General features: G+C 46.0%; 2 protein-coding genes across 2 annotated transcripts; both read right to left on the bottom strand.

Annotated features, from left to right (window-relative positions):
- Nucleotides 1–5,816: 5,816 nt before the first annotated feature.
- LOC124662699 (BTB/POZ and TAZ domain-containing protein 3-like) lies at nucleotides 5,817–11,319 on the bottom strand. Its single transcript, XM_047200506.1, has 7 exons — nucleotides 11,079–11,319; nucleotides 9,029–9,219; nucleotides 7,918–8,067; nucleotides 7,686–7,816; nucleotides 6,906–7,212; nucleotides 6,445–6,758; nucleotides 5,817–6,015 (listed from the first exon to the last, which is right to left on the bottom strand). The coding sequence occupies exons 1-7, from the start codon at nucleotides 11,317–11,319 to the stop codon at nucleotides 5,859–5,861; spliced, it is 1,491 nt and encodes a 496-aa protein (XP_047056462.1). The 3' UTR covers nucleotides 5,817–5,858.
- A 220-nt stretch (nucleotides 11,320–11,539) lies between these two features.
- On the bottom strand, nucleotides 11,540–15,523 carry LOC124667782 (mitochondrial proton/calcium exchanger protein-like). The gene is made up of 14 exons (XM_047205028.1): nucleotides 15,460–15,523; nucleotides 15,052–15,340; nucleotides 14,590–14,736; nucleotides 14,397–14,485; nucleotides 14,221–14,313; nucleotides 13,569–13,695; nucleotides 13,299–13,363; nucleotides 13,005–13,173; nucleotides 12,614–12,781; nucleotides 12,465–12,512; nucleotides 12,242–12,361; nucleotides 11,920–12,002; nucleotides 11,705–11,820; nucleotides 11,540–11,619 (listed from the first exon to the last, which is right to left on the bottom strand). Exons 1-14 carry the CDS (start codon nucleotides 15,483–15,485, stop codon nucleotides 11,546–11,548), a joined length of 1,614 nt encoding a protein of 537 aa, XP_047060984.1. The 5' UTR covers nucleotides 15,486–15,523; the 3' UTR covers nucleotides 11,540–11,545.
- Nucleotides 15,524–17,056: the final 1,533 nt, after the last annotated feature.

Raw genomic sequence — 17,056 nt, 5'->3', positions numbered from 1 at the left:
GCACATGTTCATCCGATTAGGTGCCCCCCGAGCCGATTCTGCCAGGGAACTGCTGAAATCGGCTCTGTGGTTAGCCAAGGCGCTATATGTGAACGTCGGCTCGGTTAGGAACAGTGTTGACTTCTTCCAGCTCATCAGCCGACGCAACCCCATTGCCCATTAGATTGGCGTTGAACCCAAGCAGAATGGATGGTGAGGATAATTTTGGCCGATTGCTGGAATCGGCCTCCATGTTGCTTGCTCGATGAAGGTTTTGCAATGTTCCTCCATAGATCCTTGGGGCCGATCACATGGATCGGCATCGCCACGTTTGTCCATAGATGTTGCTCTTGTTACACGGTCAGGCCGGTGGATAGAACCAGCCTCACCCCATCCTTTGTCACGTCGATGCGCTCGCAGTCGTCCAAATTGATGCCTGAGAGTCGCTCTTGGCCTGATGTCTCCCAAACGTTCATGCCAGCCGTTGAAATCTCGGCTGAATCATCTGCGTGGACGACTTCTACTTTATCTCCATCCCACTGTATTAGGCATTGGTGCATCGTGGATGGAATGCAACGATTGGCGTGGATCCAATCTCTCCCTAGTAGGACAGCATAGGAGCTCTTGCTGTCGACAATAAAGAACGTCGTAGGGACGGTTTTCCTTCCTACGGTCAGATCCACGTTCGGAACACCTTGTGCGTCAGATGCTTGGCCGTTGAAATCGCTCAATGTCACATTGGTCTTGATCAGATCCGAGCTAGAGCGTCCCAACCGACGTAGCATGGAGTATGGCATAATGTTAACTGCCGCTCCGGTGTCCACCAACATCTTGTTGACAGGCTGCCCATTGATGTAACCTCGCAAGTACAGGGCCTTCAGATGCCTGTAGCTTCTCTCTCGTGGCTTCTCAAAGATGACCGGCCGTGGGCCGCGAGTCAAGTTGTGCCACGAGTGCTTCGTCTAATCTCGGAGCACTAAACTCCGTTGGAAGGATGAACACCATGTTTGTGCCAGCCGATGTCTCATCGTCGGCTTTCTTTTGTCTGGGGCGCCACTCTTTCCTTTGTGGCCGACCTTCTTCGTCCAGGGTTCGCTGAATTTTAGCGGTCAAATCAGGCCGCGCCTTCCTCAACGTGTGCAGGTATAACCTTTCAGCTTCCTCCAACCCACGTAGACGATGAACCCTTCGCTTTTGGGAACGGCTGAGCCCATCAGGGCACCACCTTGGCCGATGATACTTGTCTTCTTCTTCATCATCGTCCTCTAGTTCCTCGAGATCTTCCACCCGAGCGGACTCAGCATGCCTGTTCCGAGGCGGGAGAGGCCCTAGACGTTTGAACACGGACACGTTAGCTGCATCCTTCTTCTTTTGTTTACATTCTGGGCAGTTGCCGATTGTGGGCAATCGGCTCATTCCTGAATCCCAGCAGTGTCTGAAGAAGGGGCAGTCCCAGTGCCTATCCTCGTCGTCTTGCTCTCTCGACTTTTCCTTGGCGTGGCGCTCATATCTCTCCTCGTCACGATCATGCCGACGGCGTCTCCTGTCGTCCCTAGCCAGACGATCTTTTTCATCATCGTCGTTGTACCGCCGGCGTTGGTCATATTGACCCACATACTTGTTGAGAAGGTGATCAGAGAGAGGTCGCTGATATCTTACGTTCCTTACTTCTCCCTCTGTGATGTAGCGCTTGCCATCTTGACGGAGCCGATCGCGTGGAGCGGCTTCCTCTGTGTCCTTGCTATGAGAGCAGCTGCCCTCATCTCCATCCTTACCAGAGTGGTGCCCAGGTCCTACCATGTTGATATTGCACGAGAAATCTGGCTGGCACCCTCCATGGTAAGTATACTCCACCATGTTAACGGCGGGGAAGGGGTGTGTGTCAACCTTCATGGCGTACTGGCTGAAAATCAGCCACCCTTGTTCTATCGCCATTTGGACTTGCTGACGCCACACCCTGCAGTCGTTGGTGGCGTGGGTGAACGTGTTATGCCACTTGCAGTATGGCTTTCCGTTCAGCTCCTGCACCGTGGGGATCTTGTGGCCTTCGGGTACCTTTAGCTGCTTCTCCTTGAGTAAGAGGTCGAAAATCTGTTCAGCTTTGGTCACGTCGAAGTCAAACCCTTTTGGAGGACCTTGTGGCTTAACCCATTTACAGGACACGGGGCTTGCCCCCCGAGTCCATTCGGCCATCGCTACCTCTTGATCTCCCGTAGCACCTTCATCTTCGTCCGCCTCAACCAGGACCACCGCACGCTTGAATTTATCCCGGTAAACATCCGGGTGGCGCTGTTCATATGCTGACAGCCTTCGCACCATGTGCGCCGGTGAAGGGTAGTCCGCTTGGGAGGCCACGTCCTTGATCGATGATGAGAGACCCACCACCGCCAACTCGATTGCTTCTTTTTCACTTACATGAACCGGATAGCATCGGTTCCTAACGGCCCCGAAGCGCTGGACGTATTCTGCCACTGTTTCCCCGCGCTTCTGTCGTACTTGTGCTAGATCGGCAATGCCAGCCTCGGAAGCCTCTGAGTGATACTGCTCGTGGAACTGTTCTTCCAACTGCTTCCAAGTCCGGATTGAGTTTGGTGGCAGCGACGTGTACCACCCGAAAGCCGATCCTGTGAGGGACTGCGCGAAGATCCTCACACGCAGCTCGTCTGATGCTGAGATCGTGCCCAGCTGTGCCAAATATCGGCTCACATGCTCGATGGAGCTGGAACCATCTGATCCATTAAACTTTGTGAAGTCAGGGAGCCGATATTTGGGCGGTAGCGGGATCAATTCGTACTCGTTGGGGTACGGCTTGGAATAGCCGATTGTCCTCCTTTTCGGCATCATGCCGAACTGGTCTTTCGAATTGTACAAATCTGATCCGCGGTGATGGCTGCGGGCGTCGAACTACGGAGATTCGCCGGGGTGGCATACTTAGCCAACCATGCTTGCTTTTCCGGCTCTGAGGCAACTGCAGGAGCTGAGCTCTGGAGGTTTGTCGGGGTGGCGTACTTAGCCAGCCACGTCTGCTTCTCAAGATCTGTTCCCGAAGCTCCTCCTGCTGTTCCAGAAGTCCCTGCTGTTGCAGCCTGGTTTGAGAGCGCCCAGCTGCTGCAGTCCGGCACGTAGGCGCACGTGTATCCGTGCGGGGTCTCCTTAGACGCCTCATGTAAGAATTGGTAGTCACTAGGGTCACCACCAATATTGTAGATGACGTATGCCGATGAATTCGGCACTTCTGGTGCTGCCAACGCGAACGGCAGCGGTGGACGGCACTGGAGTGGCATCTCTCCTTGGTAAGTCCCCAGAGCTGGTCCCGACGGAGAATACTGATGGCTCATGATTTCTCGGATCACGCGCGGAGCGACACGCTCCAAAGTGTTCACCGAGGCTCTCGAATGGCGGTGCGGCGAATGAGCCACCATGAAGTTGATCTCCCGACGCAGCGACCCGGTGCGTTCTTCGACGGGGAGGACAGGTCCACTCCATCGAGCGCGCCTTCGGGCGAGAACCCCTTCCACCCGATGCCATGTGAGCGGGTTCGTGAAAAGAGCCGATGAGGTCGGCTTCGAGGACTCGCTTTGATCTCGTCATGCTTCTTCTTGAGCTCCTCAGTCAGATCCTCGTACTTGACCGGAGTGCCTTCCGCCATCTCGGATGTAGATGGCGATGCGGTGGATGTCGAAGAATGTCCCACCGGGCGTGCCAGAATGTGTTGCGGTCAGAAACCCACCGGCGGGCAGCGACGGGCAACACCGTAGAGCCGGGAATCTCCCGAGACCGCGGCTGGCCCCGGTCCCTCCGAGCGACGGCCCGCAAAGCCTTACGCACGCACATCCGATGCTGATGCAAGGGCGTGCCACCTGACCTATACCTGGTCGGGAAGGTGTTGGATGATGCCTCGCTTAGTTTTCCGCATGGCATACACGTAAACGTTAAATACGAGCCTCGATCGGCTCTCGAGGTTGTCCTGTGAATCGGCTCAAAGAGCCGATCCACCCATGATACGTACGAGGTGTACGATCAGATGGTGGTCCTGCTTGATCAAGATAAAGCTAAAGCGATCTACTACGATTTGGGGTTCTCACCGCATAATCGGAACATCCTACTCGTGATCGAGCCTCGCGGCCACGCACGGTGATCGTAAACCGACCCTAGACAAGGCCTAAAAACCAACACGAAGTTGATCCTCGGAACATCCTGTCTAGGGCTAGCAAACTACACCCTACGCGCCACTGGATCCTTCGACCCGTTTGTAAGGCCTAACAATGCGGATATTAAACTAATCCTTGAAGAACAAGGAGCAATCATAACGGATCGGATCTACTAAACGATGATCAAGCGGGTGCCGCCCTTACACCCAAGATAGGCGTAAGGGCGGCTAGATGCTCAAGGGTTGCACGACGATAGCATATGATACGAAGAACAATGCTAACCCTAGAACATCTACGATAACTACGTTGCTCGCCATCAAAAAGGCTTCAAGCACGAGCAACGCATGGAAGACGAATAAACGTGTGCTGCCTAGATCGCAAGATGCGATCTAGGCAGACATGGTGCTTACCCGGAAGAAACCCTCGAGACGGGGGAGTTGGCGATGCGCCGAGATTGGTTTGTGGTGAACGTTGATTGTTGTTTATTTCATAAACCCTAGATACATATTTATAGTCCGGGGGAATTTCTAATTCAGGCGTGCACCTAACCGTGCACGGGTTAAACTCTAACTTCTAAATTAAGATGCGATCTACTATAATACAGATATACGGGCAATTTAGCCCAACTTCTTCGTGTCAGGCCGCTTCAGAGATCCTCCACGCGTATACCCTTTAAGCCCATCTCACTTACGGCCCATCTCCTGATTTGGCCAAAATCTGGTGCTAACAGGGTTACAGTCAGCGGCACCGTGGATCAGTGGTAAACTAAACATGCAAGCTATTGGTGTTCAGGGCTTCATAGCATGATCTGGAGGCCTTCCATTGCCCCAACTTTTGGAGGAAACTTTAGGTGTTGGAAACAATATTATCCTCTGTCTGCACCCTTTTTCTTGGTTTCCATGGTCATCCTCTTTTGGAGCGATCAAGGTATCGCTAACCTAAAAAAATAAGCATCCGCACCATTGGCATATCGACATATCGACAGAGTTTTTTTTACCTCAGCCATTATTAAAGATTTTGCATTCCCTTTTGTATGTTTTAGACAGAAGACTACGATCTAGGGTTGTCTCCGGATATTTATGAATATCAACGTGTTGTTTGAACTAATAATTAGAAAAGAAGTATTTCCTTCAGTTATACATGTGTTTGCAGCATGCACATTTTGCGACATAATAATACATCTAAAAGGAGAGGTTGTTGATTTGATAGTTACGATGGACCACAACAAAGGTGTGGGACTTACCGTGGAAGAGTAATAAAAAAGACCTAGAACTTGGAGCCAAGCAGATGCACAATAATGCCTTCTTGTTATTGCATTCGATGGTATCATGTTGTAGTACATTATGATATCTCTGATTTGTTTTGAATTTTCATAGTTAGTTGTGAATTATATATATGCATTGAGAAATAAAATTTGAGGACCCATGGCAAGGCACGGGCATTTGTACTAGTACAATCTAATGGATCAAACTTCGATTTATATGCAGGTACCCGGAAGCGCCAAGTTAACACATCATGCCTTTCGACCTGCTAGGATTTCGGCAACTACTCCTCTTGCCAAAAACTTGCCATCATGACCTTGGAGACACCATTGTGTGAATTCAGCTTTGATCCTCCACTGGAAGCTGCTACTAAGCACTAAAATAATTCACAGTAGTACTTAGTGTAGCTATCTTAGTTTGCTAAAATGATTCAGATGCTCAGATGTCCGAAGGAACATCTTCGCTGTCAAACTACACGGCAACTTCCAACTGCCTTGGATGTTAGCTTTCTCCTTGTTGGGATGGAACTGATTGTTCCTTTGCTCTCTAGCACCTTACACGCCAAAAGGTCCCATTTTATCTTTTCTTTCTTCCCCAGCTGTTGCATCTTCATTCTAAAATGCCTGCAAAGTGTAAAATAGTAAAACAGTGAAGTGAATATAACAGATGCTGAAGAAAGTGGCATGGTATGAGTACTGCAGTAAATTTCCTGGTGTGCTATTTATTTTTTCCAGGGTATATGGTGGCGAAGGAGAAAAGGATGGAAGGCAGTTATAAATCTGCGCGTGTGGATGCTAGCAGTATCTTCTTCCTGGTATTCTGAATTTTAATAGATATATTTGTCAAAAGTTCCTCAATATCTGCTATCTGGGTTGTAAGCCCCCTAGGCCCTAGCTGTAATTTGTGGGGATGAACCCAGGAAGGTGCCCCTTTGGAAATAGAAGAAAAAAAAATTACGAGATGCTATGACAGCGAACTGATGTATTAACTATGACAAGGCTAACTTATGTGTCTAAATGAAATGGACTTGACCAGCAAAGATAAGAACTCACCTGCATAGAGGAACCCTGCAGCTGTCTGTTGTGGGACACATGCAAGAATGCAGCTCAAGAAGTTGCCATATGCGCTTGCAGTTGGCGCAGCCACCAGGCACCCGCATTTTGCATGCTGCGAAATGGCGCACGAGCAGCTCAACACCCTTGCAGGCAGGAAACTTGCAAGCAGCTTGACTGCCCTTGAGTTTTTGATCCCAAGGACCAATTGTCCTACATCCGTCTCCGCATATATGAACAAGGGCTTCCATAGCTTCATGTAGTTGGAGATAAACCTTCTTCTCCTCCATCCTTTTAGTTCTTTCTTGCCTTCTCTGCGTCAATTCAGTTCTCAGAAAGTTGTTTATGAACCATGGCAAATGTGTAAATATTTATATGTATATGCATTCCCAGTGCGTGTATTGTGTGCAGGATAATACATTACAAGCCATATTAGGATGCTCTGTTTGCAGAGAACTCACTGTATCCACTTCAACAAGAGACTCAAGAAGCTCTTGTTCTAGGCTTGGGTTGATCTGTCTCATCACCTTCCACCCTTCCGACAGAGAGATAGTCTTGAAATCTCCAACGATCATACGGGTACAGACGAGCGAGAGCCTTGGTGCATCACATAGTCTAGCCAGTTGTAGCATGTCTACCACGTTATCAGGAGCAAGAAAAAATCTCTCAAGTTGGTCGGTGCAGACAATCTTCAGGGATGGTACCGAGAAAGCGTGAGAGAGTACAAGCAAGTGAAGAGCATATTTCTTCATCTCATCCTGCTTGAAACTTCACCAAAGAAACAACATAAATCAATGTTCTCTCAATACATCTCTTGTAGACAAAGATGGAAACTGTGAAGAAACATGAAGAATCGAGTATGAATACAGTCTACATCGTTTTTAGTTCTGATCACAGAGAATTGAGAAATGACTGACCAAACAACTGATTTTGTGTACAGTCACCTCTGAATATGGAACATAAATGCATGATACACAGTGTAGCATTATAGAACTATGCAAATGTATAAGCATTTTGTTCTCTCCTTACTTCAAACATAAGCAGTTACAAAATGTTTGGCTTGGCGTTGCAGGTCTAGACTATAATTGATTGCAAGGCATTTTCATTAAATGTGAAAGAAACAATCAAGACACTCCTTCCTATCAAACAACAATGAATAATGAAATACAAGTTTCTTAAAATTATAGCATGCGGCCATACCGTGAAGAATATAGGTATCTTTTTATAGCATGCGGCCATACCGTGAAGAATATAGGTATCTGATGAAGACATGGACCGCTTCTGATGGTACACCAGGAATCAGGATATGTCTGAAACCATTTTGTACTGTAGCTTCTTCCAGCATGTTTCTTAGAATAGGAGATCTGATGCCCTGTACAAGACGAGATGAAAGTCTTACATAAGATGAACCTGCCTATGTTTTAGGAATGGTTATTAGTTATTACAGGGAAATAACCGAAAACCTATACTTACAAGGATGCATGAATGTGATAAAATCTTGGTTCCATCATCTGTCGAGATAGAGACATCGGCTTGATACCCTTCTGAGAACATCTTGTTCCAGTAGTCCTGGACCTCTTCAGGGACATGAATACAACAAGCCTTCACATTCCTAGAAGTTCTCTGCTTGCCATAAGAAGTTCCAGGCAATGGAGGTGGATCAGGGACATTATTAGTGCACGGAGGCCAAGAAAACCGGCTATGATCTGGCACAGCTTCAGTGCCCGCCATGCTATTGCACTCATAGATATCAAATGTTGTGTCGATCACACTGCTGTTGAAGAAGAGCTGTGAAGAACCTGACTCCAGGGGCGCCATCAACCGTGTCCCCTGCTTTGACTCCAGAAGGCAAATCAGACAGAAGAAAGCACAAAACACAATGACAAATCTCTTATGTCTCATATGGCAGCGCAAATAGTAGTACTTTGTTCAAGGCAGGTTCAGAAAGTTGTAACAGATACATAAAAGGAAGGAAAGGCATAACGTAAGGCAAGTGATTCATTGTTAATTAGTACTGTACTTGACATCTTCTTCGGTCCTTTGAAGGAAAAAATCAATTAGTACTTTATATTTTCTTTCCTTCATTTATTTTGCTCCAACAGATAAATGAGAGCCTGAATCTTTATTAGACAGAAAATAAAGTGTACCGCCGCTGGTAAATATATATGACACAGAATTAGAAACAGGATGCACATAAGCATGTCCATGTTTGGTTTCAAAAAATCTGGAGCTAATTCTAAGAGCTGCTGACCAACGCAACACCACATAATAATAGGAACCACAAAAGAAGAAATCAAGAAGGCTTTTTCTGAATTCCGAGGGAAGATCATAAGAATTCAGTCCCCAGAAGGAAGAAACCAAGAATTGGTAAAAGGATCTAAAATTAGACCTGATCAAATGATTATCAACACACACACATAAAAGGAGCAAAGAGATGATCGAAGGTTCAGCTAGCTCCTCACACACTGACACACGAGCTATGGCTCTCCTATCTTGTGGACCGTCAGAGAGAGCAAATAAACGGAGAAGAAGAAAGACTAGGAAGGGAGCTTGGATTCGAAGAAACCACAGCTAGCGTGCTCACCTGAAATCGAGCTCGAGTGATCCAGCTCCCGAGGTCTCTGCAGAAGAAGTGAGTCTGGAGGAAGAGAAGCCTGAAGCAGTACGCTCTCTTCAGTCTCCGCTCTTGAAATGAAAAGCTTTTGAAGCCTTCTTGGCCTTCTCTCCTACTTGGCCACACGCCCACGCAGGGAGGGTAGGGGTCGTGCTGCGTGGCTGACAAGGGTTCCCCACCAAAGCTGGGCCCCGCGTGTCATTGTCACAACAGAAAAAGCGCGCGCACACTGTTTGTCTCATGGACGGGACAGAGCAGTCGGCAAGTAGGACGGAGCCGAGCCGACCCAGACGTTTTCACGTGGAAAGGACGCGCCGTCGGGACCAGTAAGAGCGCGCCACGTGGCCAGACGCCGGCGCCGCCCGGCCGAGAACAGCCAAAACGAAGGACGCACACTTTCTCACTGCACCGTGGTCCCAGATCCCATTGGACACGCCCATGTAATGTAAAGTCAGTACTGGAAGAGCCTGGAAGGTGGGCCTACCAAACCAGTGCTGGTTCCTCGTGTGTTTTATCTAGAGATATAGTAGTATAAACTACCTCTACCGATTATAAAATAAAATTTAAAAGAAGCGAGTAAATCTTTAAGTTCTTCAAAAAAAATCATGATTTTGTACCGAAGACAACGGAAGAAAAATAATAGACAAATAACACAAATGTTCTGCAATAATTTAAATTTAAGCCGCAATGCCAAGGATATGTGCGCATGCACAACCATTCAAGTACTAATCAACTTCGGCAAAACTCAAGAGTGCCAACACACACTAGCATTGTAAGAAAAAGCAACCGAACAACACGGTAGATGTCGTAGGGAGCCAAATATACAAATCGCCGTTGCCGAGGACAGGGACGGAGCTGGCATATAGCCAACACCAATGGAAATTAGCAATCTCTTCACTAAGTAGTACTAATTAGTGTCAAATTTAGCAAGATGACCCCAGTAAAATATGGATAAAATAGAGTTGTGAAAATAATTTTCAGCTTCGTCCCTGGTTGAGGATGTAGCAACCGGATAATATTGCGAGAACAATCCTCCTCACGACAACCATGAGAGAATACCTAAAATTGATAAGACGGAGCAAGATGTAAGGCTCGCAATTTTTCAAAATCACCGTTGACGTCAGCAAACAGAACACCGAAGATCACTTATTATAGACAATGCAAACTCAACTGGCGTGGAGATTAAAAAAAGGCGCCGACAAAAACCTTAATCCAATATATATATTGAACACCATTTGGGGAGTGATGTTTTGGCACATGGGAGCATATGCTTCCTTTATTTTGAAATACATGTTAGACACATTTTAAAATGTCAAAAAAATTGAAACAAAAATTTCGCACGTACATCTTCATGTGCTACGCGCTCACAAAGTCGTTTCATGAAAAATCGACATGCCATGTGGCGTGTGTAAAAAAGACAAAATTCGGTGCTGAAACAAAGACTTGTCACAAGATAAATTTTCTCTTTTTCGCTTAGGCTACAAAAAATATCATTTTTTCGTGAAACTTGACGAACACACATATATGTACATGTAAATTTTTTTGTCTAAATTTTTTAACAATTGGAAATATGTTTTTATGGTAGAGGGATCATACGCACCCGGGAGCCAAATTGAGTTTCTGCACCATTTGTATATATACAAAAAAGCTCTACTCATTGATCGGATTCTCCAGCCCCTCGGTCACCAGGTGTGGAAACTGGCGGGTAGGTTTCCTTAGAGAGGTGTGTAGGTTTTCGTACTGTTTGCTCATGTTTTTATCAAGGGGAAAGCATTTTGCTCCTGAATGTGTGATGGCAGCCCCAGTGGGACCACAGGGATACGGAGGAGCCTACTTGTTCAAGTGGGGGAGAGAAAGCAGTGGCCTGCTTGGCTCGGCTCGCCGCCCCTTTATGCACGGCGTATGAACAGCTACCGATGAATAAACTGTCCTCGGATCTGCAGCAACACGAGTCAGTCAAATATACTGTATACATTATCGGCAATGGGAGATAAATACAGTACAGCAGAATTTTGGGTACCTGTGCTTTTCTTCTCGCCTCGCTGTAATATGTTGTTCTGGTCTTTCTCGAGATCCCAGATATCCGATTCTTTTTGTTTCTTCCGTGTGTGCAGGGAGGGGGCCGGGACCTCCTCCCCTCTTGTCTCGTTCCGGAACGAGAACCGTGGCAACTGGCAAACGTCCATCATATCTGACTTCCAGGAGCGAGTCGAATTTGCACGCACAGGAGCGGCGCGGCGGCCGCTGCTGTCATCATCCATGACGCATTTTGCAGAGCGACAGGGGCAGGGGAATTACTGTAGTACAGCCGATTTCTGGGCGAGTGGAAAACAGATGGTCACAAAGCTTTTTTCCGTGTCGAACTTCAGTAAAAAATAGTTTACATACAGATCTCTTGCGGTTAAAAGGGTCATGGCGGCCAGTAGCTAGGCGTTCTCATCATTACATGGAGGTTTTCTCTTGGATTCTTGGCCCTATAGACTCCAATCATTCGTCGTCAAATTCTGCCTCCTCAGCTTGTGTGCCAAGCCTGACAATGTCTTCAACAAGGATCTTCCCATCTACACACCAAACGTACATATACAACAGTATTTAACAATATGTCCAAGCCTCGACGTGGAGCGCTAGCTACCGTCAGGTAATTACCTTTATCTTTGGAGAGGCTCCCGATGAGTTCTTCTATGCCTGTGTTGTCCAAGTTGTGCTTCAGGTACGTGGCTGCAGCTGCCACCTCCTCCGATGTGACTTTACCGTCTTGGTCCCTTTGGAAGATTGTTGTGAAACCACAAAATATGTAAGGTCGTAGTCTGATCGAATTCGCTGCTATCTTGAATTGCCACAAAAGTTATGTCAAAAGTTACCTGTCTAGGAGCTGCCAGCCATCACCGATGGCCATGTCAACATCATCGATTTCCTTTGTGAGTTCTTTGAGCATGGCATTTATCTGCAAGAAAAGTAGAACAACATACCGGAGGTTAAAAATTAGAGACAGATATGACGAAGAAACAAATACAGTATGTAACTTTACCAGCTGCGAAAAATTACCACGATTTGGATATTATACTGAAAGGGTGGAACTGAACTCATGACATCCAAATTGGCTTATTTGATTATTTTGTTAACCGAAAAGATGTACTGCGCTTTTGAAAAGCCTGATACGCTAATAGTTCACACGAGCAATACCTTTTTCATCAGTGCTGAGGATACTGAGCTTCCAGAGGATTTACTCCCCTTCGCGGCTACATATGCCTCACTAGCATTCTCTGCTGTAGAATCTTCGCGCAATGAGTTGTACAGTTCTATCTGCAATGCGTTGAGAGAAGACCGTCAAGTGAAATTCAGCAGAACTTAGTGAATTGCAACCGCTTGTTCCTATTGTTGGATAAGATGATTGCATTTGTTTCACCTCTTTGCTCACAAGACTTAGGAATTCTTGACGTTCCCTGCTAATTGACTGCAGTGGAAACAATTCATCAAACAGGAAGTTCAGTAACTATCCAGTACTTTGTTGGAAGTAACAGACATCTGCAAACTAATACTCTATTGAAATTTTACCGATGCAGAAGACAAAAGAGCTAGTGCCTGGCTAATTTTGCAAAGCTCTTCCTGTTTATCAAACATTCTTTTTCTTGCTAGATCGCTGGCTTCCTTCACTCTGAGTTTATCGGACGCCCCGTTCTTGTCTTCCAACCTCACCATACCCTCTTGCTCATTTTCTTCTTCCTGTAACATGTGTAAACTTCTTTTTCTCATTTTTCAAGCCAAGAGGTTGCCAGAGAACAGACTGGGAAAAATAGCAAGGAACATAGTAATTTTTTTAATAGTAGTGGGCGTGAATGGAAAATGGGCAAGTAAAAGGACAGACTGAGATGCATTTTGTCAGTAATAAAGTCAGATTGAAGACGATAATATTACTCCCAAAGAAATATCAGATGTCTTAGATGACCTTGATAAGTTCATCTTGCATTTTCAAGAACTCCAACTTCTTCTTCCTAGCCGTAAGAGCATCTTCGGATGGCAGGCTAATACACACATTACTCACTATGTTGTCAGGAAGGGACGATAGTGTAGCTGCAACATCATCAGGTTTCATCTTGCCAGAAAGTGTGAAGGCTCTACAGAAATTATAATAATCAGGCAATGAAACAGGGTAACTGTGCCAGGTTTACAAAGCTAATATATTTGTTACACGGGGTTTTATGTAGAGGAATAAGTAAATGAACCAGAAGATTTTAATCACCTAGACAGTATGAGGAGAGAAGAAGGCACTTCACAATAGAGAGACAGGTCCAACCAATCTTGCAGCTGGGTAGAGACAGAAGAAGGTACAAAGTTCATTGTCCTTGAGTGATATAGATGTACCAAAAAAATCATAGGCTGGATACGTATTAAATTCAAATGGCTACTCTCAAGCAATGAAAACCTTCAATCATTCGACTAGCAACCATTGTTGTCTATAAAATAGCTGCACATAATTGTTGTATAATAACTGAAGAAGTTATGAGATCACCTCTTCCCGCATCTCCTCTACAGGAAACAATCCAAGGTGACCTCGCTCCCTGCAGGCCTGACGGAGTTCATGTTCAGAGAGAGAGGCTACACCTTCTCTCTGTATCAACATATCGTCATCTTTTATACTGGCCAGAAACGCATGCAAATTAGAATCTTAGCTTAGCTGAACCGTAATGGTCCATTTCTACAGGTTTATGATTGCAAAATCTGATTGATCAGAAGTAATCACCACACTGGATGTTGGAATGAGAAGAGAAAGTGCACATGCGGGCAGAAACATGAAAGGCAAACAGATGATGTTCACAACATGCTCAGCGGACTTTTCCCTTGGTTAACTACTTCGACAGTTCGAAGCAAGGTTTTAATCCAACATCAGAGATACTATAATATTTTTCTCCAATTGAATAATTATTTCTTTCTAATAGCTAGTATCCTAATTTCCACATTGTTATCCTGGTGTTTTGAAATGCTTTCGTTAACTTTAAGAATCTGTCATACCAAGTTGCATATATTACTCTATAATAAACAGGTGACCACACATGGACATGCTACTAAAAACTTGATCTGTACCATTCTTCTAGAGCTATTTTCCTTTTCTGGCTATATATACTAAACATATCTTATATGATACGACATACAGAAACACTCACCATTTCAGTTTTCTTCTGAGCATAAAGCGCAAATAACTGTTTGTTCCGTATGGCTGGATCCCCATATACTTGCACATATTTAGTAAACTTGGCCTGTAAAGTTATGAGATGAACCTAAAAGTCATGAAATATGAAGAGAAAAGGCACATTCTAAAGAGCATAAGTATAAAAATAACCTGCTCATATTCTCCAAGGTCAGTTCATCACTGAATAACTTTGCAAGACCCAAGATTTCACCCTTATCAACATATGCACCAGTCCTCACCTAACCATGGAATGCTCACATAAATATGAGTGATCTAAAGTCATGCAGAATAATAATGCAGTAAACATGAACAGGTAAACAGATATTATGAAGAGGTCTAGTACTTTCTTAATAAATTGATCAATATCCTCGGCCCTCTGCTTGATCTTCCCACTACGTGTATACTTCACTTCTCTTGCCATTTCTTTAACAGTGTCCTGTAGAAACTTGGCATATTCCATCCTTGCTTTGAGTTTCCTTTTTAGTGCTTCCTACCAATGGTCATGTAGCAAATATATTAGACATTAAAGCCTTGCAGATTTTCTTCAGAAAAGCATGCCATCAATTTAACAAAAATAAACAGCATGATATAAATAGGATGGATTATTTGAATAAATGAAGACAAATATCACCCAGTCTCATCATTCAATTTATACATCAAAGTGATTAAGTTTTCTTCTAGATACTATACATTAAGCACCTGCATTTCCACCAGCTCGGTCTTTTTCATTTGTAAAAATAGTAGCTGCTTTTCAAAATTCAGAAGAGACAGATCAGTTACATGACAGAGGGCACACTCCATATACCTGCTCTTTCAACTTGTCCTTGAATGTGGATGGTAGCATGTTTGGGAACAGCCTTAGAAACACAGGCAACAAGAATTCCATGAACGGAACTATGACAAAAACTGAAAAGGGGACCAGCCTGAATATGTCTGCAGTTGTGCGGGTCAGCTGGCCCCTCTCTCTTCTTGAGAGTTTTTTCCCATTGGCTAGCTTCAGCGTCAATCTGGACGAAATCCTAACATCTAGCCACAGTAGTCGCAAGCCAAGCCAGTAGTGCTGCAAGGTTGAAAAGAACTCATCCTTCTTGCCACTGAAATTAAGAGACCAATCAGCACTAAGAAGAGGTGGCGCTTCCTGATTAAAATTATTCATGAACTCAAACTAATCTGAAATTTTGATTCAGCATAGATCAACTAGAAGTTTGATCACCTGATCCCGGTAGTGACCGCTTTCATTGCAGGGCCAATCCCACAAACACTCCCCCAATATTTTTGCTTCATAGATGACTGTTCTTGATTCTTTACATCGGATTTGGTTTTGTCATGGCCTAGATCTCCTGTAGAGTCCACACAGTCTTCCATTAAAGCTTCCTTCTCTTGCTGTATTTCTTGATCATCCTCATGTTCACTGCCACTGTCAAACTCAGGTCTTCTAGCTGCATTATTGCTTGCAAACCGAATGGTCTGCCACATATCACAATATCCCAATGTTACAATAACTTTGGAGCTTCTTTTACTAGAATCACGGTCGATTAAACCAGATAACAGCTGAGATTTAGCTAACATTTCCAAGCCAGATCCTTTGGTTGTATGAACTGAAGTCGACTTCCCTGAATGGACATCATCTAAAATACCATCACCTAACAGTCCTTTATAACTAAAAATGTCACGATTGATGGTAACAGCTATTTGGTTCCTGTGGCAGCTTAATCGGATACAGTTTCTTCCACGAAAGATCGCTCTTGAACACATTTTCCTGGACTGATAATGATTGATCAACTGCAAAAGAGCAACGAAAAAACTTCAGATGATTCAGAAAGTAATGTTCACACGGATCATGCGGACAGTATAACAGTATTCCAATCGTCAGATGATAGGAACCAGCGGAAATACAGCTAGTTTGAAATACTCCCTCCATCCCATCAAAAGTGTCTCAACTTTGTTAGAATTTGGATGTATCTACACACTATCTAGCAGGTAGATACATCTAAGAGCATCTCCAGCCATGTCCCCGGGAAGGCCCCTAGGACCCCTTTTTTTTTTATCCGGACGTACGAAAACGGCCCAGTCACGCCCCCAGCTTCTCGTTTTCGTCCGGATTTAGGCCTAAATCCGTCCGGACTCCCCAGGTCATCCTCGGTTCCCCGGGGTGCTGTCAAGGACTCCGGATGGAGCAAATTCCGCGCTCTGGCCCGCGTGTCAGTGAAGATTAGCCAAAAACTGCCACCTTCTCTCTCCTCTGCCACAGTTTCTCTCTCCCGACGCAACCAATCGACCACGCCGGCATGGATGGCACCGGAGGTGGCCCGCGGTGGCGCGCCCACGCCCGCCTCCGACGTATGGTCGCTCGGGTGCACGGCGATGGAGTTGCTCGGCGGGAAGCGGCCGTGGTCGGAGCTCGGCGGCGCGCTGGAGGTCAGCGAGCTGTTGCTCTGCGTCGGGTTCGGCGGTAAGCGGCCCGAGCTACCCGCGCACCTGTCAGACCCCTGCCGCGAATTCGTCGACAGGTGCCTCCGCCGCGACGCCATCGAGCGGTGGCTCTGCGAGCAGCTGCCTGTGCCACCCGTTCCTTGCCGCGGACGCTCACGATGATGACGATGCCGGCGAGCCGGCGTCGGATGCATCGTCCAGCTGCTCGGAGGCCGACATGGATGAGGGCGTCGAGGCCAGGCCTCCGCGCCGCCGGCCACGCAACAGGTCGAACACCTCACGGGCATCTTCACGAGCGCCGTGTGTGGGGAGACGGCTGGAAATCGTTACTCCCAATGCCAAAAATATGTCCAATCTGGACCAATTTCCATCCAGAT

The sequence above is a fragment of the Lolium rigidum genome, chromosome 6, assembly GCF_022539505.1.
Source record: "Lolium rigidum isolate FL_2022 chromosome 6, APGP_CSIRO_Lrig_0.1, whole genome shotgun sequence".
Classification (NCBI taxonomy): Eukaryota; Viridiplantae; Streptophyta; class Magnoliopsida; order Poales; family Poaceae; genus Lolium; species Lolium rigidum.
The sequence above is the reverse complement of the archived record's forward strand: the minus strand, read 5'-3'. Positions and strand labels throughout refer to the sequence as shown.

Bases quoted from the DNA above. Each gene is read 5' to 3' on its own strand.
- LOC124662699 (XM_047200506.1), bottom strand. From the start codon at position 11,319: ATGGATGATGACAGCAGCGGCCGCCGCGCCGCTCCTGTGCGTGCAAAT. The intron at 6,759-6,905 runs GTGAGTTCTCTG...GAATTGACGCAG, and splicing joins CTCTTGTTGAAGTGGATACA to AGAAGGCAAGAAAGAACTAA. The intron at 6,016-6,444 runs GTGAGTTCTTAT...TACACTTTGCAG, and splicing joins TGCAGGGTTCCTCTATGCAG to GCATTTTAGAATGAAGATGC.
- LOC124667782 (XM_047205028.1), bottom strand. From the start codon at position 15,485: ATGAAAGCGGTCACTACCGGGATCAG. The intron at 13,174-13,298 runs GTGATTAAAATC...TAATTTCTGTAG, and splicing joins TCTCTCCTCATACTGTCTAG to AGCCTTCACACTTTCTGGCA. The intron at 12,782-13,004 runs GTCATCTAAGAC...CACATGTTACAG, and splicing joins TGCAAGATGAACTTATCAAG to GAAGAAGAAAATGAGCAAGA.